Source organism: Epinephelus lanceolatus, chromosome 19 (genome assembly GCF_041903045.1).
Source record: "Epinephelus lanceolatus isolate andai-2023 chromosome 19, ASM4190304v1, whole genome shotgun sequence".
NCBI classification, from domain to species: Eukaryota; Metazoa; Chordata; class Actinopteri; order Perciformes; family Serranidae; genus Epinephelus; species Epinephelus lanceolatus.
In genome coordinates this window covers 30,416,867-30,443,725 of record NC_135752.1, presented here as the reverse complement: position 1 = coordinate 30,443,725, position 26,859 = coordinate 30,416,867, and the positions used below count along the sequence as shown (strand labels likewise).

The following is a 26,859-nucleotide window of genomic DNA, read 5'->3' as shown; positions in this document are numbered from 1 at the left end:
TATTCAGAATAAACCCACATCACAAATCCCCTCGGGGCGAAATATTCAAATAATTGACTATTAATAATCAAAATGATAAACGGCTGTTTGAGCAGAGTTCATACAACGAGTCTCTCCGACTAAATGTCTTTTTATGTGTTGTGTTTTTTGTGTGCGTGTTCGTTTTGTTGGAGTCATTTATTTGGACATTTCCTGCTGTGATGAATAAACTCACTGTGGGCTTGTCAGAGAATATTTCCTCTGTGTACAGATCCTCTCCATGCGCGCGCTCGCGTGTGCGTGTGTTTTGTAAAAAATCTTGTTTCCTAGGTAACCAGGAGGTTGATTCTGCTCATGTATTATCTTGCTGCAGGGATGCTCCTAACAGTTACTGAGACACTCCAAAGCGCGGGGTCAGAGACCTACAACAACATACACAGCACTGGTTTTGCCCTGCGTCCATGCACTGTCTGCACACACACACACACACACACACACACACACACACACACACATGCATGATTACAGACGCAAGACACGCGGGTCCGCTCGAGTTGAAGTGTGACGGCTGAAGGACGGATGGCCCTGACATGCTGCGTTATTTATGAGCTGTCCAAGCAGGGGCCGTCCACTTTACGCATGCGATAAATCAGACTTTCCTTCCAGTTTGCATGAAAATAAGTCTCATCAAAGCCCGTGACCATGTGTCAACTCTGACCTGAAACACACTTGATTGCTCTTGTGCAATCCGGTTATTTATGAGGAAAATCTCACAGCTGTGTGGTTGTTATCATAAATCGCCAGCATTAACAAAACCCACATAATCTGAATTAATTTAGCCGCCTATCCTATCCACGCCCTGCAGGTATGTAACTTGAACACTTCATGTGCGCAACCCTCACTGATCTTCCCTTTCATGTCCTATTAAGACTAGCACGGTGGTCGAGTGGATTTTAAACATTGCTGGGTACATTTATTTTTCATACCATCAGCTTCCACTCCCGCATCAGCAGCAGCAGCGGTGGCGGCAGCAGCACGCCAACGCGCAAAACCCAGAGTGGGGAGCCGATACGGCGGGAGCGCGCAGGACCAAAGCGGCGCGCATGCACAACTGTCAGCACCAAGGACAGCAGCCGCTCAGCCCGGAGCGACCAGCCAGCGACGCATCGGGGTGATCAGTCCGCACATAGCGCGCGGAGCAGCGGCTGGAGGGAGCGATACACATCCCGGAGAGGAAGCAGCCCGGAAGCTTGGACAATGGTTTGAGTGTATTTTCCAAACCGCGGGGAGGTTTGTGCCATTCTGCAGAGGAGAGCAAGAAAAGAAGTGGACAATGCGGTGTGGACGTCCCTGGTTGACAGCCTGCCCCTAATATGCACATTCCTCCGCATTGCACATAAAATCCACCTTTCTTTTCTCAGTCCTCCTTCATCCTTTTTTGGCCTGCCTCCCTCCTTCGCTCACACCGCCCACCTGGATCGTGTCTGCAGTCGTGCATTCATATAGCTGAGCCGTGCCGCTGTCCAGAAGCTGGTCGAGCCGACCCGCCACCGGGGAGAAAAGCGACCGGGTTGTACTGTGCTGTTTGGTGGTCCACACGATGCGTCTGTTTCTGCTGGCGGTGCTCTTCTCGTGCTCCTGCGCGCGGGCCGGCTGTGAGCCGAAAATCGTGAACATCGGGGCCGTCCTGAGCCAGAAGAGATACGAGCAGGTCTTCAAAGATGCCGTGACCCAGGCCAACCAGGTCTACGGCAGAGATAAATTCAAGCTGACCGCCATCTCCGTAACGCACAAGCCCAACGCCATCCAGATGGCTCTCTCCGTCTGCGAGGACCTCATCTCCAGTCAGGTAGTTTACTGCCACCTCTGCATGGGCGCTGAACCAAGCAACCCGTCTCTATAATCTGTGAATCATAACTCAGGCTGCATATGATCCATGCACACCTCCACCTAACTGTATGACTGGTTTGCTGTCGGATGCATCTGTGTTTTCAGAGAAGGATCTTGCAATAGAAAGTTGTTTATTTTAAGGAAATGTGTCATAAACAGATGTGTTTTCTCTCTCAAGGGCCACTGAAGTGGGTTGTCATGACCATGAACTCTGCATCCAGACTTTACAGTCCTCCAGAGCTTCACATTAGCAGACTAATTCAGCATGAGCATATTAACACCACATGACATCAGCCCATACATTATAACAGGCCTGTCATTTGTCCAATTTGGCATCCGCTCTGTGCTTGTACACATGACCCACGACTTTGTATAGTCCCTAATACAGTGAACTCCCCACAGACCCATCTGTTTCACAGACATCCAGAAATAGGCTTTGGTTTGGGGCATATCTCGGATGAGAGGGCAACTGTACGTTTCAGGACACACAGCTGCAGATCTACTGAACTGCAAAGGAACCAGTGAGGAGTGAAAATGTGCAATATGTCATTTAAAAATGAACAACTTGGCTCAGGCTGTGTGTGTGTGTGTGTGTGTGTGTGTTTGTGTGTGTGTGTGTGTGTGTGTGTGCTGCATGATAACATTTTTGGCAAGCGAAGGCTGACGGCTGCTGGACAGTTTCTGCACTATATGTTGATCACTGACTTAGCTGCAGTTTGTATCATATGATGCAGTGGTGACCTGAACAACTGCTTTTAGTAGTGTGAGATTCATGTTATGAAAAGTACACACAACAAAGGAGCAAAGATTAATAGCCTATGTGTTGCGGAAACAAAACATACTTCATAATGTATGATGAGTGTGTTCAAGCCTTTTGAGAGTTGATAAAAACATTGAAGCACGCTGAAATGCACCAACCGTCCTCTCCTGTGATGCTCAATGTGGCTTTTAAAAAGCGCCAACGGTATGTCACAGCATGTTGGGGGTGTGAAGTCCCTTTCACTCTTGCTCCTGTTTCTCCCACACACATAATGAGGCTTCATGCAAAAAAAAAAAAAAAAAAAACCCACACACCCACAGCTCCAGTGCTGCTTTCATGTCCTTGGGCCTCTGCTTAGTGTAATGACTCTAATTGATACAGGCTTGTAGAATAATACTGTCACACCCAGTCTCTCGTCACATGTTCATCCAAAGCATGAGCTCGCAATCCACCCATTAGGCTGCACAGATTACACCAACAATGGTTCAGTTCTCCACACACCTCTCTTGTAAATAAGACATTGCACCTAATTTAGAGACGAGGTCCATGGGAGGTTTAATCGGATGAGATTGGCTTGTAGGGGACAACAGTTACTGAGAGGGGAAGTCTGTGGCAGATGGAGGAGTAGATGCCTGGGAGCAGTCCTTGGAAGATAGACCTCATTTTTGACCCAACCATACGGACTGCTCATATCCAGTAATCCATGCATGCACGGCCATGCCAACTTTACTTCCTCACTTCCTTCACATCTCTGGGGCATTTTTCAAGGCTTAGCGCATAGAAAATCTATGTCTTACTACGAGAGTATTGACCAGCTTTAGTTTGCTTAATGCGTGGCTCAGACTAAACCAAACAACCACAAATGAATATTAGTCTGCCAGCCCACACAGTGAAGACATTTTGGAACAAAGGGAGAGGTTTCTTTGCTCTTCTGCTTCTTTGTCATAGATGAGTTTCTCCCTGACTACAATTTATGTAGATATCCACGTTCAGAAATGTTATTTTTAACCTGTTATACAACGTTTTAGAGCAGCAGTTGCACCCACTAGAAGATGACAATGTTGTGTTTAATTGAATTTGTGGTAGAAAAACAGCTGTTTCAGCCAAGGTTGGATTACAGATCAGGCAAAGCGGACAGATGTTCAGGGGCCTCATATGCCCTACATTCAGTGTGGGAATCACTTTATGATCACTGGATTGATTGTAAATAATTAAAGTGACTCCTGCAAGTGTACCTAATATTGAAGCTCTTGCTTAAAAGGCCATGTTTTACGCAGTCTTTATTTATTTATTAAATTTGGATGTACTTACATTTCCTTATTTGTACTATAACCAAGATGGGGAACACATGGGCACATCAGACTTTTTGCCCTGCAAAACCAACCAGCACAGCATTAAGTGATGAAATCATGATTCTTAAACATTTGTTTTTCTCAACTATGCTGATTTTCTTTAACATAAATATCATACAGTCAGCTTTGTAAGCATAGCAGATGTTTTTATATGTTACCAAACCATATGGAGTCTTATGTACAGTGTGTCCTGATGTTGATTACGCCTACAACAAATTACAGGCAGACAAAACTGGTTCATATCAACATACTTTAAGTGATTTGTTGTACTTGCTTGATGCTAGCACTTCACTTGATTTACCAAGAAGGATAATGGACTTTTTGCAACTTTCCATATATGAGTTTTTTCATATGTTGTGTGTGAGGAACAATAAATAAATACATTAAATATGATTGGTTGTGGTATATTGTCTGCAACAATAAGAAAAGGAAAGGAAGAATGAAGTCTAAATTGGATAGCTTAAAGACTTAAAGGTACTGTATGTGACTTTTTACATGTATTAGGCTAATCTTTTATTATTATTATTATTGTCAATGAGTGGACGGATAGTAACCTAACTTAAAAACTGAGACCTTCCTCCACTTTCTTGGCTGCCTATTCCAGCCTATAGACTGATGTAAATGTAACAGACTCTGGAAAATCCAAATGTGATGTTTATGCACATTCCCAAGTGCCTTGCCTCTTTTTTAGCTCTGCTACACAGTGTGAAGGCCTATGTAACACTAGCTAATGTTAGCTTAACGTTAACGTCGACGAACAACTGACACCCACAACAACACAGAGTCAATACATGCTGTGTTTATATACATTTTGCAGCAGCCACCCAGAGACTAACCTTCATTTAGGGCTGTAGCGACTCAAATTCATAACATGATCCATGATACTAACTTGTGTGGTGGAGCTAAAATGATTTTTTTTTAATTAACTTTTATTTTCATGAATTATGGACAGATATAATGAAATGTGGGGAGAGGAAATAGGCTGAAAACGATTGTGCTCATTGTTGTTCGAACATGGAGTGTAGACCCTCCCCTCTTTTAATCAGCTGACTGCAGCAGTTGATTTCATTGCAGCTGAATCAGCTGGTATCTAACGGTGGAGCTGTCATTAAGCCGCATGTTTTTGACTGCTGAGTGTCTGTAAATTTAAGTTGGTTTTGCTGTCCTTTATTTTTCTGTGTTGATATCAACCCTTGTACTCCATCTGGTAAGAGCAATTCATTTGTTTATGAGAAAGAAGAAAAACTAAGTCTGAACGAGAATGAAAAATAATGTGACAAAATAAAGGAATCAGACTGACTGTAAGTGATGTTTCAGCACATTGACCTAGGTGCATTTCAAAGGACAAAGGAGTAGCAAATGCATTGTTTGAAAGTTGCTCTTACACTTACATTATGAAAGAGACATCTTGTAATCCAAGGATACATGTTTTTGGAGCATCAGAACCCCGCAAAAATAATTTGTTTCAATCTTGGGATTTGATCCACTCAGTCCGATAAAATGTTTTAAGTCTAGAGGAGCTGCTTGAAGTCATTTTTATCCCCATTCAAGTTAATGGCAGGCCCCTAGAAATGCTACTCAGCCTTGCAGCCAATTTTTCCCAGTTGCAACTTACAGTATTGTCACGAAAAAAGCCCCTGCAGGCCAACAAGCATTTTCCCAAAAGGTCACCATTATAAAAGATACATGTGTAAAACTGATGACAGGACACCTCAAAGTGCAAACAAGGCCGATTATGAATCTTTCTATTCTGAATTTTTGAACCACGACGGTTTTATGTTTGTAAAACTTTCCTGGAACTGAGAAAAGCCATTTAAAAATCAGTGATGTCATCACGGGGGCCACATACTGTGGATGTACACCTGGAAACTAGAAAACTTTTTTGATGTATGCATCAGGTGAGCAATTCCAGTGGACTGAATAGGCACCATCTTTGGGACTGGTATCTAGGTATTACTAAAGTTTATGGTTAGGGCTAAACCAGACCCTAGCCACTCAGCCGCCATTAGTCTCTAGTGTGCTTGGTCTATGGGCCCCACAATGTGGAGGATTTGGGTGATTCTATACAGCAGAAATCAAGCTTTTTTGGCTTCATGCTCCACTGAGCAGCTTTAAGAGGAATGAATGGGGTCCTGCCTACAACACTGTATCCATTGTGTGTTCATGTGTGTTTCCTAGTGTAGCAAAAATCATGACCCACTGTGCTCTCCCTCTGATTGGCCAGTACACATTGCCTTTGTTGGTTGGATTGGTTAGGTTGAGGCAAAAGGATTGAGTTCAGTTAGGGTTAGGGCAACAATGCAATAGAATGGATTCTCATCCTATGTCGTCACATATTACTGCTTTGTCACTGGCCATTCACGTCTTCGTATTATGCGCTAGGAATCCTTCTGCGTCTGCTGCTAAAGTTCCAGGATGCTGCTACCAAAGCTGGGATGTCAACAAAAGCACTTGGTTAGGTTACGTCAACAAAAGCACATGGTTAGGTTTAGAAAAAAACATAAGGGTTTGGTTCTATGGGGAAGCAAACACCGGCCTGCCGGGTGAAAGTCCGGAGCCCGGGCTTTATTGGACCCATCCACAACCCCTCCCACCTGCCCTATATGAACTTTCCTGCTCCTTATATTACATCGTTACTGCCCTGATGCCATCCAGCCCACCACCATGGTAGGTGGCACCGTATCATAACCCTGCAAAGGATGGCTTTTGGCGTCAGGTGTCTAACTTCAAAATCACAGACAAAGCAGTGGTATTTGACGACTTCAGAGTGAGACTGGACTGAATAGTCAGGGTAAGCCAATCAGAGGCAAAGGCAGAGAGGAGTGTGTTATCCCTTTGCCATCCTAGGAAATGCAAATTTGCTGGGGACAGCCAACTAGCTAACCGAACCTAAGCTAAGGTTAGCCGGCTAGCTGTAAGCTACACTACATGAATTTGCTGTTGGTTGCTTTGTAACATAAGCTAACGGCAAGCTGGTAGCCTATCATGGAGCTGATGGTCCAAATAAAACAGAGACCTTTAGAATCCATTTTTTAAAATTGTATACAGTAATTATTCCTTTGTCATTCATAGCACTTGAACTATTCTTTTACTTGTGTATTTTCAAGTGTACCTTTAAGTTGCTTGTTAATGGCCCCTTAGCCTCAAGTGAGAGTAAGAGTAACACTAGTTCCTGCCTGACATTGTTCTGCCGGGGACAAATGAGTGTAACACTCGATGTATGCTGTCTTACTGTTTTTTTCTGTAAATAAAAGACGATGAAACAATAGTAATTGTACCCCTCTCATTACCCACAAGCCAGAAGGACTGGAGAATGCTACTGAACAAGAAAGTAGGGTTACAATAGTAGGGTTACTCACTCGTGCCTATAGATGCTGACTGCAGTTCTCTCAATGGCCAGCGGTGCCATTTATAACAAGGATCTTTTGAAAGTTACAAACAGAACCTTTAAGTCTTTATCAGAGTACAAGTAGCAGTGTTTGCTCTTAATGCCATTGTCAGAATGACAGAGTGTTCCTCTTCTGTGCCTCTGCAGGTCTACGCTATCTTGGTGAGTCACCCTCCCCAGTCCAATGACCACCTCACTCCAACGCCTGTCTCCTACACTGCAGGCTTCTACCGCATCCCTGTGGTGGGGCTCACCACCCGTATGTCCATCTACTCGGACAAGGTGAGTGATGGATGAGAGCGATGTAAAGAGAGATAGCAAGAGAGAGAGAGAGAGAGAGAGAGAGAGAGAGTGAGAGAGAGGAAGAACAGGAGGAGAGTGAGCAGAGAGCGAGGGAGTGAGGAGCTCCCCTGGGGCGGCTTCAAAAGCTTCCTAGATTAAACGTCCCATCACTGTCCATTAGAGGAGCTGTGATTAAATGGGTTTCCAGCTGAAAATTGAAAGGACATCATTAATAATGCCTCTGACCTGAGTTATGTTTTTATAAAGCATGAGCCACTAAAATGAAACTTTAAAGCAATCGAATAAATAAAATGCCAAGAACTTTAATTTAAAGTCTGTTTGAGTGACAAGTCTCCTAATCATGCAAGTTTAAAAAAATCAGACGCTTTAAATTCAGGGATTAAATGAGCCTGAGAGGTCTGCGCGTGGATTAAGGAGTTTTTTTTACAATGTTTTTGTCCATTAGTGATTTGGCATTTGTTTACCAGCTAAAATCTGTTTAATTAATGCACAGCGTCTCTCTTTCTGAAGCAAATTCAGCGAGTATACAGCAATAAAAGTACACTACATAGCCACAAATATGTGGACGCCCAAATGTTTCACCAATGTGTAATTATCGAAAATGTCATTCCAAAACTGTAAGCTGCTATATCTGCCTTCACTTTTCTTTTCAGATTCCCATTCAGCCACAAGTTCATTAGTAAGGACGGCCGCTGACGTTGGGCGATAACGCTTGGCTCACAGTCGGCGTTCTCATTCTATTAAGAAGTGTTTGACAGGGTCAGGATCAAAAGATACTCTTATTCAGGGGGAAACTGGTTCGCAGCATAATTACAAAGGCATTTCATCACGACATCACAAAGTCACCACAGACACACACATAGCAGTATCATGAAGGTCATTAATAGACATACAAGTACCATCAATAGACATATGTAGACAAAACAGATGTACTTGTTCATATACCTGTACACATATGAGGAGGGCAGCTGGATGTCTTTTGAGACCAGCAAAACGTGGCCACAGTGGATAGGGAATAAGACGCTAGAGCATCACCTGTTTAAAAACTTAATGGCATGTGGAACAAATGAAAACTTGGATCTATTTTTAGTAAACAGAGGGGAACAATATCTTTGCCCAGATGGCACCAGTTAAAACGAGTAGGCGTAGGGGTGCCTCTGGTCACCAACAGTGTTTTTCCGCGTTTTTCATCACTCTGTCTCTGCAGATGCATTTCACACTAAGTAAAGCAATACCTAATAGTTTACTGGCCGTTGTAACAGTTTTCTGACAGTCTTTTTCTGTGCCTCAGTAGCATTGCCAAACCAGCAGATGCTGCAGAAGGACAAAACACTTTGAATAAAAGCACAGTAAGAAAGTTTAAACGTTTTGTTGTGGACATTAAAATGAAACATTTTCTTTAGAAAGTGCCTTCTTTGCTGTGTCTTGGTGCTTATGAGGTCAGTACACAGATCCCATTTAAGCCTGTGGTCAACCACAATGCCAAGGTACCTGGCACTGGGCTCCAACTCAGATGACAAACTGTTCTAGGTGCAAATATTGAAGTGTTTTCTGATCTGATGCCTCTGTTGGCTGGACAACATAATTTGTCAGCATTACAAAACCCTTACCACCCACCATTGGAAAAATAGGCTAAGTGTGCTTTATGATGTTACAGCGCTTTGGTTAAGGATTGATTAGGCTTTGGCACCAAAACGACTTGGGTAGGGTTCAGAAAAGATCATGGTTTGAAGTACTTTATCAAAGGTAGGAAATAAGTTTGGGGTTAAAGTGGCTTTTGTAAGGTGGGTGGACTGATGCCATTATAGTAACAATAATAATCACTTTGTCAAGGTTAGGAAACGATCATGGTCATGGTTTTAAGACATCAACTTTGACTGTCGGTAGGGAACAGGAAACGAACGGTGAACTTCCATGGTGATCCCATGGCATCTGCTGACACGACTAATGGTTTTGCTTTCTTGTACACTGGGACATTGTAATGTCGAAACCAGAGATTGGAAATATAATGGACATAGCTACCACAACGTCACCCATTGGTTTGGGGACTCCCATTTTAAAGCCTTGAATGTGGCATTTTGGCCATCGCCATTTTGTTTTTTTTGGTGCCAGAAGTGACCATATTTAGAAGTGAGGGGTGGATCTGACTGGAAAGCTGAGGACACTATCGGCAGACAACCTGTCACTCAAAGCGGCCCGTCCTTAATTATGCATAACGTTAAGCATTAATAAAATGTTAAATGGTTGAGTAATATAAAAATGTAGCTCTCATACAGTTGTCATGAAATTAGCAAAGCAGTAAACATGTTAATTTCTGCTGTTAATTTGGACATCTTAACATGGGGGTCTATGGGGATTAGTCTCGCTCACCAGACCTTTCTCAAAAAAAGAAAGGTCTGGCTGGGCCGACTCTCACTTTAAGATTGGAGAAAAAAATGCCCCGGCTGCTTGTATTTCTTTCAACCAATCACAATAGTTCTTGGCGGTGCCACAGCAACAGTGCGCTTGCAAAAATATTGCCGGGGGGAAACAGGTTTTGGTATAACACGCCCACAAAAATATCGCCTACAGGACGTGAACCATGGCAGAAAAATGGCTACATCCCCGCCAGATCAAACACCGCAAAAGTTAGTAAAGGACGTGTTGAAAACTGCAACCGGAGGTGGTAGGGCGGGATTTCAGCGGGTGGCTCGTTCCGCCCAATGAGAGGCTGATCTTTGCAGCAAACTTCCGCCCACTCAGACTAATGGGGATTGACTCTGTTCTGGAGTCAGCCTCAAGTGGCCATTAGAAGAACTGCAGCTTCTGGCACTTCTGTGTTGGCTTCATTTGTCAGCCACTTGGTAGAAACAGGAAAGAGCCTTTATAAACTGTTGCAACAAAGCCGAAAGCACACTTTTGTCTAAAATATATCTGTATGCTGTAGCATTGGAGCTTAAAGGTCTGAGCTAAAATCACAATAAACAATTTGGGGACAGGGGTGTCTACATACTGCTGGTCATATTTTGCATCAGCAATCACCAGAAAAAATGTTAGCTTGTACGTTTCTGCAAATCATGGATATGTGATATATGTTACATTTGCATGTTTCATACATATCATATCAATGTTTCTAAAGTGATGAAAAGTGGTGAAAACTCCTGCCAAGCTGCAGACCACTGTTTGAGACTAACAAACAACACCAGTTGTGATTTAGCAAGTGATTACTGTGTTTCCAGCAGCTTTGCAGACACCAAACGCTTGGGTTGCATGCATATCACATTCGGCCAAAATCTGACCTTGTGTCAACTTTTCGTCCACAGTGATGAGTCATGCTTTAAAAATTAATTTGTTATATAAAACTCCACAGTGTTAATCTGTGTTTCCTGCTTGCTGCCCCTCAGAGTATCCACCTGTCCTTTCTGCGGACAGTCCCTCCCTATTCCCACCAGGCGCATGTGTGGTTCGACCTTATGCGTGAGTTCAACTGGAACCACATCATCTTGATAGTGAGCGATGACCATGAGGGGCGGGCTGCTCAAAAGAGGCTCGAGACCCTGTTGGAGGAGAGAGAAACAAAGGTGAGATGCTCCGGCTCCCAGGCCCCCTCCCCCCCAACTAACTGCAAGAGTGTGTGAGCATGAGCGCGCGAGTGCGTATGGTTTTTTAAAACCTCAAAAGGTCTTCTATGTATGTAACTGTTTTCCTTTCTGTTGTGTGGCCACATCTCTTTCTCACCATTGTGTAAACATTGGCTAACATTCCTAGAGACATCAACAGCGTCTAATGTGGTCTAATCTGACAAAAGTTTGTACGTTTATTTGCTCATCTTCACGTTGCTTTTTGCCATAGTCCAAATTATCCTGTGTCTATCCACATTGGGAGCCAAATAGAGGACTTTAACGTGGGGCTTTGCAAACCATCGCAGACTAAAGTGTTTTATTGGGGCCATGGCGGAAGTCAGGTGTTCCTCTCAGTGCGTGATGAATGGCCGGCTTCATTATTGTACACAGAGGCCTTGTGTTTATTGCACCCTGCTAGGTCATGTTCACATGATATGGGAGATGGTTTCGCCTTTTCAGATAGTGCTGATGCATCCATTTTAAGTGTAGCTCAGAGCAGTGTATGTGGGTCAGTGAAATGCTGCTCTTCTTTGAGCCAAAACAGACTTGAGACTGCGTTGATGTGTGCCCTTTAGGAACACAGAGGAAGCAAGAAAGGGAAAACAACTGCCATCTATTTCATCCATTTAATAAGACGAAATTACCTTGGGATATTATTTTTTTCTTTATACTCTGTGACGCTTGTCCCTCTCGGGCTCTTTGCTGTAATTGTGTGGCAGAATGAAATGAGTCCTGATTCAGAGATTTAATTAAATCAGAGGCTGAGTATGACACATACCCGAGGTAATTTACAGAAGGCGGCTACAGCTAAAGTGGAGGCTGCTTAAATGAAGTGACCGGGATCAGTATTGATTAACGGCTTTATAAGGGAAAACATGTCCAACATTTGGGTTAATCAAGTTGAACTGTGCAACAACATCCATGCAGTTAAAACAATTATACTGTCAAATCATCCTGACATGACTCGCATCCTGCACTGGAGGAGAGAATATTAAAAGCCTTTGATGAGACTCCAGGAAGTTTCTTTTATGTTTGCATAATATGAGTTTGGATCTCAAAATGAAGCCATCTGTGCATCCCATTCAAACACTATAATACTGAGGGGAAACTGCTGCAACTTGCTCGATTACGAGGCTTTAATCACCCATATATTTAGTTACGAGTGCAGGGCCAGCTCGAGCAATTTTGAGGCCCTCAGCAGGATTTATTTGAGAATCTCTCCAAATGTGGTCAGCAATAATGACACTGAAAACCCAGTCAGACTCAAAGGATAAGGCTGGTGATATTACAGATTTTTCTTACTATTAACAAATCCCATTAAAAGACCAAAACCAACAATATATTGACCTATTCCTAACCAATATTATTTTTGTATCTAAAGCCTGGTGTAACTTCTATCTTTGTGCCATAGAGCTCTAGTGTTTGTTTGACCCATCCACCACCCCAACCTGCCTCCATACGTGGACTTTAGGTCTTTATATTACTTCCTTCTTTCATCAGTGCATTGGTCAAATAATGGCAGCCTTCCCAATTACAGGGGTTATACACAAATAACTGGCTCATGATTACATGGGTTGTGTAGGAATTGTGGTGCATTACTTTTCGTAGGTATACTTACAAACAGTGTATGACAACAACCTGCTGCAGTAAATACTCACTAAAGCACCAAATGTGTATTAATCCACAGCTGAAATTAGTCCCCAACAAATGCCCTATTTTCTACAATTTTAGGGATGATGGCTAAAGGTGGATTTATACTTGTGCATCAGCTCTATGCAGAGGCTACGCTTTAGGTGTTTATATTTGTGTCACTCTGCAGTTACACCTCCAAAACACTAATCAGCAACGGGGTTTCTAAGTGCTGTAAAGTTTAGCTGATCCAAAACACACCTAAAACACACATTAAACATACATTAAATATGGCTTAATAGCGACATTTTCAATTACAAGCACACAAATCGGCTTCACTATAACTTGCAGCATTCACAGACAAACACTTGTCTTTATCTGGACACATTTTCCCCACAAATATGACATGCTAACGTTATTAGCACAAGCCTAGGGCATTTTACATTGTATAGATTAGCCTAGCAACTAGCGGAGATTTCTTCTACTCATAAGAAGCCAGGGACAACAGCAATATTTAACAAAGATAACATTATGAAATTTGGCTTCATTAAAGCTCACGAGGATCACCGACAAAACAACTGTCTTATACTAAACACGTTTTCCGAAATATAACATGCTAACATTAATAGCACAAGCCTATGGCATTTTACATTGTATAAATTAGCCTAATGACTAGCAAAGATTTCCTCTGCTCATATGAAGCCAGGATAAATCACACATAAGACTTAAAATGCTATTTTTGTGGAGGCTTTATTGTCTTCACAATTTATTGTTTCTTATCTGTGAAATTAAAGACAAATAAGCTTGAGGGAAATGGTTTCAGCTTACAAAAACAGACAGGAGGTCTGTGTTGCCGCGACATACATTTCTGGGGAGATGCATGTCAGGCTACGGCGTACATTATAATTAAATCAATTATAAATAAATAAGTTACAAATAGTAAAAATCCAGCTTAAAAACAGAGTCCAGCTGTTTTGGGAAATTACTGTGCCTTTTTTAAAAAAAATAAACAATATATTTTTTACTTGTTTTTAATGATTTACATCTATTATGATTTGATAAGAACTAATTCAAAATATCAGGAGAGACGAGCTAAAACATTGTTAGTTTTGGTCTTTACATTGAATTTGTTCACAATAAGAAAAATATACACCAACCTTATGATATATTTATTTTTAGGGATGTGTGAGTACACCAAAATCTTTATCTGTGTTTAACCAACGAAATTATCTGTATCCGTTTCATACTTGTAATGGGCGGAGTTGAAACCAAAGGGGGCTGTGGCCTAAACCCAAAGTGGGTGGAGCATAACCCGAAGTTGTAATTTGATTTATCAAAAGTTTTTATATTTATTAGTTATTTAAAAATATTTACAGAATCGCTTTAGAATTGAGCTTTAGATCATTTTTATCGCAAGAGTAAGAGAAGTATTTAGCCACCCAAAGAGTTCCCTTCATCATGAGTATATTGACACATTTCACTCGGATGATACTTGTGCTTGTAGAAAGTACGTTATCCGTACCAGATACCCATTTTATTTGAGTATTCGGCTTAAACCGAATGCAGATGTGTTGTTAGGGACAAAAACTCAATCAGGAAGTGTACCTTTAAATATTGAAATGAGAAAAGTAGCAAATTTGTCTGGGCGCCCCCTAGTGGCTACACAGCTCCACGCAGCTCATTCTCAGCTTGGCTCTGACATCCCATGAAGATAACAATATCAGCAGGATGATGAAACCTGTGTCAGCTCTTTTATTGTACGTTTGTTTGGATGACAATGTCCGCTGAATGCCTAATCTGTAAATGCATTCACAGCTTCGACTGTTCTAGGTGATGCACACGGATGAAAGTTTGGATGGCAGCGTTGTCACATTATGGTCTAATTAAAAGTGAGGAGTGTTATTCTTGCTAATCACCCTGCTGTGCTGCATAAACTCAGTGAATTTAAATGTTATTTTTAGCCTCATGGCAACTCATTAGCGAGGTCGCACAGTCACGGGGGGATCACTGTCACCACCAGCAGACATAGGCTCTGGACACAGTGGATTTAGCCAGAGTGCAAACGTGACCAACACAACATGAAATATTAATGCCTGACTGAGGATACAAAAATAGAATGCTGAGAAAATCTCTTGGGGAAAAAAAAAGACAAAGACAGTTTTTTTTGTCCACAATGCTGCTGGATGTTGCTCATGGAAAGGATTTCGACACGCTGAGGATGCATAAAATCTCTCGTTGGCAATCACACTTTAGTTAAAGTGTTATAATTTATCAAACTGTGATTAAAAATGTTTTTATAAAGGAAATGAAATAAGTGAATCGACAGTTTGTAATTGTGTTTTCATTACACAGGAAAAATTGTTGGCATCCTGCAATCCCTCATTTGTGATTATGATTCAGGATTTATCATTTAAAAAATCACAATTACTCAAACCATCATGACTAAGTTAGTTTCCAGATGGCATTTGTTGTGAGCTGGCTCGTCAGCTTGACTAACTGTGCCGATGCACGGTCACCGTCAACTTTGCAAAGACAGGGACACAGACCCAGAGTGCACTGAGGTGTGAGCTGTGAAGCCAGCTGTGTAAGAAACCATGTGAAGCAGAAAGATGATGTGTTTCCCCGCAAAATGGCTGCCAGTCTCAGGCAGGACTCCAGAGCGGCTCCTCTTACAGAATCGGACTGCAATCCAAAATGGTGACGCATACGAGTGTCTGAATTAAAGGGAAACTTAAGTATTTTTTAACCTGGACCCTAATTTCCCATGTTTTTGTATCTAAGTGTCTAATGGAGACAACTATTTTTAAAATTGGTTGGGTAGTAAGTGCCACGAGATTTAATTAAATCTCTGAGCCATGAAACAGGCTGCAATGTAATCCTTTGGGACAGTGGTGGACCATCAGTTTAAGTCCATTAAAAGTGCTTGTTTGTGCCTCTGACATGCTCATATTGTTATTATAAGTTTCTTTACCTTTTGCCTGATTTTATGCTTTTTTTGACAGACAATATGACCGTTAATATTCCAGAATTACGGTGATATAGAACAACTAACGGACACATGTTTTAAATAACCATGTAAAAGCCTAAATTTAAACAGCAATAAACACAGAAAAACCCAAACACTGTGATTGTCTTTGCATTTCCAGCCCGTCAAAGTAAATAACTTGAAGATAAGACAGACACAATTAAGAGGCAGTCTATAAACAGAGTGACTAATCAGATAAGATCAGTGGCAGAAGGCGGAAAAGGATTCTGTGAAGGAGGCAGAAACCTCCATTACTTACTTGTTTCCTACGGTCATGTTGCTTGAACTACGCTACACTGCCTCCACGATCTCTGGTGGTACTGCTCAGTTTCGTCTATATCCGTAAGCTGTCTGGAAACATGAGCAAATAAATGAACAAATGAAACAAATGACCAAATGAAATGAACGCAGAGTATGGACAGAAGGCTCCAACCGTGTCTGTATACACATCTAACGTTGAGTATAAATGAGCCTTTGCATTGCAATCAGTTTCGCTACGACTGGCTGCAGCGCTCTTGCTCCATACGGGACCAATTTAAAAAGTTGTTTTTCCCATTAGTCACTGGGATGATAGGGACCAGGTTGAAAAATACATCAGGTTTACAGGTTTAAGTTCAGCCTGCTCAGCAACGACTGAGAGTCAGAATGTTGTGCTGTGACCAAATACCATACCACATACTAACTGTGTACAGTATGCATCATGTAATCTTATAGGCATTTAGTTTGATTTGGTTTTGTAAGTCACAATTCAATTTGTTAATACAATTGTAGTAAAATGATTTATCCATGCAATTAACATTTGCCATAGACGTCAGGCTGGTCTCTAGCTTTTGATGTGCTGTACCAAGTGTCCGATCACACCAGTTAATAACATGAAATGTTGTGTCACTCACACCAACAGATGTTTGGATTGATCAGCTGTTCCCTAGTTAAGGATTGAAAGTCACCATACCATAAAACTTTTAGTTAAAATTGCACCAAAAATGTGATCAGACTTTGCACTTGACGGTGTGGTGTTGAAAAGCTCTTGTTGATGGCCATGTTTGTTTGTCAAAAGCTTCCAGCTGTGTGATGTTAGTTTCTGGCACAGTGAAGAAGAAACAAAGCAGATGGCTGAGCTGCAGTTCAGCATTCTGTATTGATTATTGCTGGAGCCACAGCGCTTTGATCCAATTATTTCTTCAAGCTGATCAATGCAGCCGAATCAGCATCACTGATAATTCATGCATCGACTACAATGAATACATTTCCCAAGTATTAATGATTCCAGCGTCATTATAAAGCGGTCATCTCTGATGTTTTGCAAGCCCCACTGTTAAAGATCCCAATTTGAAGCAGAAAAGTGGAGATTTGTTGGAATGCTTTACTGCCCTCCATTCACAACTGTTTATAATATTTTTCTGTGTCTGCATATTTTCTCTGTGCACATTACTCATCAGAATAAAAAAAGGAACTATGAAAACCTCGACCAACTGTCCTATGACAACAAGCGAGGACCTAAGGTATATTTGCATGGTCAATGCACGCCGCCCACCAACTTTCCAAACGTAGCAACTAGAAACCAGCCCAAACCAGTCACCAGCCGACCCAGAAATGTCCCTCTCTTGGTAGCACGTGTTTTCTTTAATTTTTACTTTGAGACATTTCCCTATGATTTAAATGAAGAATGATTTTGTGATGAAAGATCTATAATTTTCGGTCATTACAAGAAAAAAAAAGATATCAGTGAACAGCGCCCCCGCTTTTATCATTTTCATTTTCTCCTTCAATAAAGGAATGCATGAACTCAGAACACACATACTCACACACAAAAAGAGTTTGCAAGTCCATTCCTTTGTGGAGAACCGGTAGTGTGGGACAAAACCGTTTCCCAGATGCTACTTCCTCCTGTTCTGTAGCACTTCCCTAGTTTTCAGCAGTCTTTTTGTTGGGGGAAAACGTCCCCCTCACCCCCCTCCACCCGTTTTTAGTTACTGGTTGCATTGACCTTCTTCTTCCCCCCTACCTAACACATGCACGTCCTTCTTTGGAGCCTTGATAACCCTCAGTTTGCATGCGAACAAATGCAAAAGTTTTTTTTCCCTTCAAGCTTTTTTTTTTTTTTTTTTTTTTAGTTCAGCCGGTTCCCCTGGATCGCTTTCCTTTTTATCTCTGTCTCCCGTTTTCCCAAAAAAAAAAAAAAAAAAAAATCGGCCAACCTCGAACCAAGCAGGTAAAGAGGCAGCATGGTGTCTGAGGTAGGGAAAAGTAGCTGGCTTGACCTTTCTTATGCCCCGATCACAGGCAGAGAAAGTCCTCCAGTTCAGCCAGGAGACTAACTTAACTGCCCTGCTGCTGGAGGCGAAAGAGCTGGAGGCCCGAGTCATCATTCTGTCCGCCAGGTGAGATTTTGTTTGTAAAGGTATCACACGTGCTTTGAAAAGCCCAACCCATGATCCGAGGAAGAAATGGGTGAAACGAGATAATTTTGGTGGTAAAGGAGGTGTTTAAACGAGGGCTGTAACTAATTATTTTCTCTTTTTTTCAGATAGAAAACAGTGAAAATGGGCAGCAAATGAACCCCTCAAAATATTTAAATATTCGCATAAGACAAAGACAAAAATTAGATGTTGGAACCAAGATTTTTTTTTATGGTATTTCTGCTTAAGAAAATGACTTTTTTAATTAATCAATCATAAGTTGATCGACTAATCATTTCATCTTTATCTGAAACCTAGTTCAACACAAACCATCTGCTGGACCCAGGTGTGGTTCTAACCTATATTTAGGTACAGTTGACATCTTAGGTATGTCGATTGCTTTCACGCCTGACTGTTGAAAAATGTTGAATATTTTCGGAGACAAATATGCGCCAAAGTTGTATGACATGCTGTGCAAGACCCGGGTAGATTTCCCTTTGAAGTAGCTAAACAACAAATTACAAATACTGATATTGTACATTGCTGCATGCCATGAATACATTATATTTGTACAGATAAGAATTTTGTCTTTGCCATCAGGAGGTGCAGGGGATGGTTGATAGTGTGACATCCAGGCCAAGCTGCAGACCACCAAGTATTTTTTAGCTTGACATTGGCGCCATTTACAGCTGTGATTGTGCCACCAAAAACCCTTTCTCTAAAGATAACCATCTGCTATGTAATAGTGTATAGATGTTAGATATCTGTGGTGTGCAGAAATGTACAATGCCAACATGTATTCTGGAGATCAGGTTGCTTAGTAACATTGCAGACTACAAGTTGGACCCCCACCAATCAAAGCTCGCTGTCTTTAACAACTTGCATGATGCGTACAAGTGATCAAACAGGACCGACTTTACTGTTGCACCTGGCAGCAGCACCAGCATCACACAGTTGTGTGTTAAAGAGCGCTCTGTGCTCCTTTGAGGTCAATCATTGTCTCAAAGTGTCATGAAACGTTCCAACTAGATGAGACGGGGCTAAGAATAAAATAAATCTGACGTGCTTGTCTTTTTGTCGGGATGCTGCGATGCATCCCAGATGCTGTGGAGGTTGTCTTTCACTATGACACACTTCACCAGATGAGACGGGTAATTTCCGCGCCCTATCACTGTGCATACATTTCCATTCCTGACTCCCCATGTCCATTTGGTCAGACTGTCATCTGGCTGATGTTATGTAGCCTGATCCTGACACGGGGTTTTTATATTTCACTCTAATGTAAGCATCATGCAGCTTTGATAAATGGAAATTAGAATAACTATCATACAAAGTGGATTTTTCTGTGACTTTAAAGCTAATTAAGGGAAATTTGAAAGGGAATTTAGTGCTTAAGAGATTAAAAGTTGGAGCTGAATACAGAACAAAAACATAAATAAATACAAAAAGGAATGTAAAAGTCAATTTCTTTGTTTTTCGTGCATGCCTCTGGTGAACAAAAGGGATAATGTTCTTAATGAATTGAAGTAAAAGGGGTCAGTGTTCAAAAACAGAAAAACTATATCGAAACAGATGGTTCCAAAACTCTCAAATCAACACATGCAGTATAATCCAGGTCTCATTAATCCAGTGGTATGCTCGGTACTTTCCAAACAGACAGCCCTTTCCAATGGGGAACTAAACTGAAAGTGAAACTTTTAGAAAGTCAGACTCCCTTGACAAAACAGTCATTTTACATCACTTACTTCGCTGCTGGTCCATCACTGCCTCCATCAGTTTGTTTGTGTTATTGTGTGACTCTGTTGCTTTGAATTGTTTGTTCAGATTTGCCATACAAGTCACACAACAAAGAAACTAGCTGATTGAGGCAGCAGTAGACCAGCAGCTTGTGTGTTTAGCAAAATGACTGTTTTTGTCAACAGAGTGTGGCTTTGTGTTCGTTTAATATTTTCACATCAATAAAGTGGAGTTATTTGCTGTAATGCTGCACCAGTCCCAAACAACTATGAAGTCATCAGTCACTCCTGAAAATGAAGACAAAGGTTCTTTCTTCACCTTCATTCAGCGTGCTGTGATGTAAAAAAAAAAATCTTTTGTCAAACTCCAGTGAGGAGGACGCTGCTGCAGTGTACAAGGCTGCCCGCTTCCTCAACATGACCGGCTCGGGGTACGTGTGGCTGGTGGGCGAGCGGGAGATGTCGGGTAAAGCCCTGAGCGAGGCGCCAGACGGTACGTTCATCCAGCAGAGATCAGTGGGAATGCACGAGTTAACCCCGGCTTTGCTCAGAGGCCGATCATAACACATACAGGATTAGAGGACTTAACTGTTTAACGATGGATGCATTACATGATTAACTGTATAACTGCTTGTTGTGTGTTGAGCATTTAAACGTTTAAGCATCACGCGTTTAAAGGTTTAAATGAGCTGTGTATCTACAGTACACTTTTGTTTTATGTATGTCCTGGATTATCCGAAGGTAAATTCATTGTGCTGTTCTGCCGTATTAATGTCTTGGTTTCTAATGAGTTACAAAGGGAGAGAGAGTTTGCAACACATAACTGATAGAGTGGTAAGCTACATCAGCCTTTTCTTGTCTCTGTTCCTGGATTTTTTCGCACAAGTCTCACAATATTTTATCACTTTGTGGTCACAAATGTCGAACGTCTTTCCCCCCCGGGCACCCTTACACAACCAACCCCTGCAGAGCGTTTGTTGTCCTGTCCGTGTCCAGTCTCTTCCACCTCCACTGCAGCTTCTCCTCGGAGTCTGCAAGGCTGACGGACCTGGTTGCAATCAGAAAACTTAGCTGAAGTTGGATTGTTGTTTGGTTTATATTTAGGGCTGGTGGTTTTTATTTTTGTTTATTCCTAACACATACGATGCTTTGCCTGTGCTGATTCCCTGATCCTTAGCTGGTAGGGCGAAAAAAAAAAAGATCCAACTTCAAGGGACTCTTTACACATGCTGTGAAAAGGTCATCAGTGGCAACATCAGCGAAAAGATCCATTCATTCTGCTGCCTCATCTCATAAATGACAAGATGTGGATATTTCCTGAGTTATCTTCCCTGAGATTAACAGGCAGGGATGATGGATCACACAGCTGATGTATGACCTTTATTCAGGATGTCTAAACCGGAGGCCCTATAAGTTTTTTTTACACTTTGTGCATTGCAAAAGGATCCAGAGAGGCTGTAGCATGCTGCGGTCAGTGATTATCTTCTGTTGTTGGCCTGGTCTCAGGTCTGATCGGCCTCCAGCTCATCAACGGGAAGAATGAGTCAGCCCATATCAATGATGCAGTGGCTGTGGTGGCTCAGTCCATCCAGGAGCTCTTTGAGAAGGAGAATATCACAGAACCCCCAAGAGGATGCGTGGGCAACACCAACATCTGGAAAACAGGGCCACTCTTTAAACGGTAAGCTTGAATACCGACCCAAAGTATTGCCCCAGTTTAGTATTTTCTAACTCTGAGAACAGGGGTGTATTGTGGATAATAGACTCCAAAAAATCTATAACTTAAAGGCATAGTTTGGCTCTTTTGAAGTGGATTGTATGAGGTATTTATCTATGGTTAGTATCTCACATAGAGCATATGGTGGGTGGCACAACTCCATTTTGGAGAAGCAGATAGGAGTACCAACATGGAAGCAAAGCAATGTACTGCTGTTGAGGGGGGAAGCAGCTAAATGCATTTTAGCCTTCTAAAAAAATCAATAACAGTTTAAATTTATGCTACATTTATAATATTTTCACCACTTTACCTTGCTGTTAGATAGCAATTTTGTTTCTGTTAATCGTTCTTTTCAGCACCAGACTCCATTGAAAAAAACAGTAATTTAAGCTTGCTGAACACAGGAGCTGCTGCTGTACCGCTGCCTGGATCAGGTAGTTTGTTTGTGTTCTTGTGTGACTTTGGCATTTTAAAGGGTTAGTTCACAATCACCAAACTCACACAATAACTCAAACAAACTACTTGATAAAGGCAGCGGTAGACCAGCAGTTTCCATGTTCAGAGAGTTAAAGTTACTGTTTTTCTCAGTGGAGTCTGGTGGCTTTGGAAACAGCTGTCTGACTGGCAGTTTTTGGTTTTGTGTTTTTTAGTTGGCATTTTAGGAAGCATTTTGTTTCTGCCCCCTGCCCTCGCTAGGGCTGTGTTGACCATTTTCAGAGCCTAGCAAGGGGGCTCTTTTTCATTTTGCCTGGTAGAGTTTCCACAGTTCTTTGGTTGCTCCTTGGTCTGCCATTTCTACTAGTAAGTGCAAAAAACTTATTACTTATACTCTCTGGTAACTGGGGATAGCTTCTTATAGCTACTGAGGAAAAAGCGCTCTGCTCTTCCTGTTCTGGTTGTGCAATGGTTGACTCACTTCCTCTGTGCCATGAATCGAGCTTTAATTTTCCCGGGAGATCATACCCAGTAGCAGACAGATTTACATAATAAAAGTGAGGCTTATAGGGAACCAATCTGAATGCTGATGGTATCATTATTCTACAGCCATTACATTATGCAATCATCCTCCCATAATAATGAAAAACAACGTGTCTATTTCCACTTTAAATGAGCCAGATACACCAGAACAGCTGATTTAAATTTGATTAATTAAGTTTGCTGAGATTTCACTGTGCATATTTTGAATTACCATTAAAGCTGTACTAATCAATATATTTAGATTAACAACTGTTCCCCTTAGTGAAATCTACATTTTATCCCCATTTTCAATTTGGCTGTAAAGCTGCAAGATCGAGGTTCATCAGGTTTTCCAGATTGTTCTACAAACTCTATATTTGCAGTTTTCCCTCAGGTCCTTAAATACTTAAATGTTGGTGAATTTGAGTGGAAAAAATCAACGCCTTTAAGGTTTTTAAAAATAGACATAAACAGACGTGTGTCATTGAATGTGCTTGAATTTGTGCAAGAACAGAAATTGATTTTGTCTGCCATTGCTGTAACACACCACGACTGAGATGTAACAAGCCTCCCTCTCTTCAAAATTATTATGCCACTGCTTCTTCTCATTATAATAATCCTCAGCGTTATAACAGTAATTAACCGTGATCAGTGTCTCAGTCTAGGCTGTGTTGGGTCCTTGAATTTGAGGGAATGGGGCTTGAAATGTCCTTGAGCTGCCATTGAGTCTGATGTTTGAGAAGGCGTTGGAGCCCTGATATTTGTCACTTTCCAGTGACAAGTGACTGACCCACTTAGGGCAGTTTCTCAGCAGAGTAACAAATACATGTGGTGACAAAAACAGCACATATCAGCTCAACAACTACAGCTCTGCCTTGTTCATCATATTTCCAATGACAACAACAATAAAAAGTGGTGAATCAGTAGTTTTACCACACACAATGCACTGGGAGCCTTGTGCCGAACGATACATAATAAAATGCACTGTGACAGTCCTAATCGCTGACACGCATTACCCATGCACATGGACATGTGTGCTCATTCACAGATAATTATTTCTGCTTCCCACAGGGTGCTGATGTCATCCAAATACCCAGAGGGCCTCACAGGACGCGTGGAGTTCAATGACGATGGAGACAGAAAGTACGCCCATTACAGCATACTCAACTACCAGAAGAGTCGACTCATTCAAGTCGGCATCTACAATGGAACACAGGTAAACTGACAGGCAGAGGCTACTCTGGCATACCGGACACAACTGAATTTAGGTCCATTCCCAAGTTTATACTCACTGCCCACGTATATGTCGCATCACCTCTGTGTACATAGTCATCTATTTTCTTATTTGTACTGGACATGCAGCTCCACTTTTCTATGTATAGAACAATGCAGTTAATGTAGGGCAGCTCACTGCAGGTCAGCCAAAACTAACGTGATGCTGCAGCAGTCTTTTTGCAGTAGATATGAGAGGTATGTACTTCCCTCTCTCAAACTCTGACAACAGCCCACATGGCTGGTGAGAAATTAAAGTACAGGAGGTCAGCAGCACCATCATTTTCAGGGGGTAACTTCTATAGTTTTCAACCTGGACCCTATTTTTCCATGTTTTGAGTCTGAACAACTAATTGGAACAACATTTTTTAAAACTGGTTCAGTATTGAGCAAGAGTCCTGCAGCCACAAAGGTAAAACATGCTGCAGTGTAACCACAAGATGCATTTGTACACCGCCAATTTACATCACATAAAAGTGCTTATTTGTGTCTGACAACAATATAGAAAGTATTCCTACAGAGTTAGATCCTTCTTGTTTCGCCATAAACAGCCCTGAAATTGCCATCATCAATTCCACCAGACTCCATTTTAATAAACAGTTATTTTAGCATGTATTGAACCAGCATGTTTTGTATCTAACTGGGTGAATAAAGGGTTTATTTCAACTAACCCAGAGCTGGTGATTGTTGGAAGAGTAGAAGGACAATCCAAGACAGGAGTTTTTGTTTCTGTTGACTTTGAATGTAGTGTGTTTCACACTGATGAAATTACTCTTTATTTAAATGGAGTTTGGTTTTGGCGATGGCAATTACAGGGCTGGTTCTGGTAAAACAAAAAGGATCCTCTCCTTTACAAAAAAAGTCTGTCTCTGCAGGGTCTTCTCCATAATGTCTTGAAAAACTTATAATAACAATCTGAGCCTGTTAGTAGCAAAACCAAACATTTTTTTGTGGATTTAATTTCATGGTGCGAACATGCCCCGAGTAGCTACAATGCAGCATGTTCTGCTGCTGCCATCTGCTCCTGCTCTCACTTGTAATGAATGTTATTCCCATCAGTCACCCACCCTTTAAAGCATGAAAAATGACTGCAGACTTATGAAATGACCAGTTGATTTTTTTTTTAGGATAGACCACTGTAGCATCATGTCACCTTTGACTGCATCATGCTTTGCCATGAATCATGAACTGCATTGAACTCTAGAGGGCAAGCAGGAGCTGCATCTGCATCTCATACTTCATGAGTCCTAGGTATAAAAACAACATTGCTGAGCATTTTACAAAGCACAACCTTATTTTTCAGAGAGATTTCCAACCTTTCAGGCACCCGCTGGTTTCCATTTCTTTCAATATGAAAACCAAGATGCCAAATATTCGATACTTTTAGTGCCTGTTGTGAAGCAGCAATGAATGAATGCAAGAAACGACCACAATCCTATTGTTGATAGTCTTTTGGGTTTGGTTTCACAGCAAAAATATGAATTAAATTCTAACAGTTATCTCATGCAAGTTTCAAACCCTTGCAGTTTGTACTGAACAGCTAGAAATCAGTCAGTAAATGTATGCTGTGAAAACAGGTGTGCATGGAATAAAGAAATAGCCGTCATTAGTCCATCTGCTCCAGCTGGGGCCTGGGAAACAATAGTTAGTTGACTTAGTGTTGACATTCTACTGTCAAATTATATTCATTTGTAATTAATGGTAGATATTTAACAGAAGTGTGACCATTTTATTATTTTGCAAGTCACAAGTAAGTCTCAAGTCTTTGCACTCAGGCCTCAATTCATGTCCCTAATCCTAAACTTTGAAATTTATTTAGTTCTTTTTCAACAAGGAGGTTAAAAAGAGAAGTCACAACGTCATATCGCATCATATCATTGGGATACAACTGCCACACTGTCATATAACATTGGGGATGATTGATTCATTTTATTGAGGTGTCTGCAGTCGACCTTGGGTTTAGAATAAATTCTAGACAGAAAATAAAGATATCAGTGAGAAGTACAATTCTGCATTTAATGGAAAGATCTTTCAGCTTCCATCCATTTGAGTGTTGTTTATCTTATCTAATTATTTTTTAAAAACTAGTGCTGACATTGCACTGTCATAGCATAATGCATTATTACCAGAACCACAACAGAATTAATTTTGTGTGTCTCTGTCCTGTGTTGTTGTATTTAACTCATCACATATTAGAAAAATATCCTCCAAGTTACAATTATAGTAATAAATGTTTAACTAAAAAAAAAAAAATATTTTTCTGAGACTGTTATTGTACTGTTAGTCTCATATCGGTGCAACCCTACTGCAAACACAGCAGATAGTAAGGACTGCGAGGATCAGCACTTCGGTTCTCCTGTGATAGGTGTGATATTAATAACTTCCTGAAACCCTCAGGTATGATACACAAGTCAGAGGTTGATGAAGTAAATAAAGGAACCGCTGAGCTGCTCTTATATAAAGCTGACTCATTAGTGATGCTCACCCACAGTGCTGGAGCCTCATCATCAGCACGCCTTCTGTCAGCACTCACCTATGATATTATGTATGTGTGCGGCATCCCTGCAGGTGGTAATGAACAATCAGCGGAAGATCATCTGGCCCGGAGGAGAGACTGAGAAACCACAGGGCTTCCAGATGTCCACTCGATTAAAGGTAGGCTGCCTTGGCTTTGCTGCTGCAATGTGACGTTCTTGTCTACACAGATAGAGCCCGGACCTGAGCTGATATACCCGTGTTGGACAGTGCGCTGACACTTGTTTCTCACAGGGGAGTGAAGTTAATCTATGCTCATAAAAGCAGCGGTGATAAATCTGCTATGACTTTTATCTCTTCAAATTTGTCACAGGC

At 41.5% G+C, this 26,859-nt stretch overlaps 1 protein-coding gene across 7 annotated transcripts in view; it reads left to right on the top strand.

Annotated features, from left to right (window-relative positions):
- The first annotated feature begins 1,054 nt into the window (after positions 1 to 1,054).
- The window catches only part of grin1a (glutamate receptor, ionotropic, N-methyl D-aspartate 1a), a 45,530-nt gene continuing 19,725 nt past the window's right edge, over positions 1,055 to 26,859 (top strand). For 4 of the 7 annotated variants that reach the window (XM_033647018.2, XM_033647014.2, XM_033647012.2 and 1 more), the window contains exons 1-9: positions 1,092 to 1,828; positions 7,517 to 7,651; positions 11,056 to 11,232; positions 17,368 to 17,430; positions 18,212 to 18,309; positions 20,435 to 20,556; positions 21,570 to 21,744; positions 23,809 to 23,953; positions 26,578 to 26,664. In XM_033647018.2, the coding sequence (XP_033502909.1) occupies positions 1,580 to 1,828; positions 7,517 to 7,651; positions 11,056 to 11,232; positions 17,368 to 17,430; positions 18,212 to 18,309; positions 20,435 to 20,556; positions 21,570 to 21,744; positions 23,809 to 23,953; positions 26,578 to 26,664 (1,251 nt within the window). In that variant the 5' untranslated portion in view covers positions 1,092 to 1,579. Of the gene's footprint in view, positions 1,829 to 7,516; positions 7,652 to 11,055; positions 11,233 to 17,367; positions 17,431 to 18,211; positions 18,310 to 20,434; positions 20,557 to 21,569; positions 21,745 to 23,808; positions 23,954 to 26,577; positions 26,665 to 26,859 lie in introns of all 7 variants that reach the window. The other 3 variants (XM_033647019.2, XM_078162225.1, XM_033647020.2) reach the window with 2 other exon arrangements.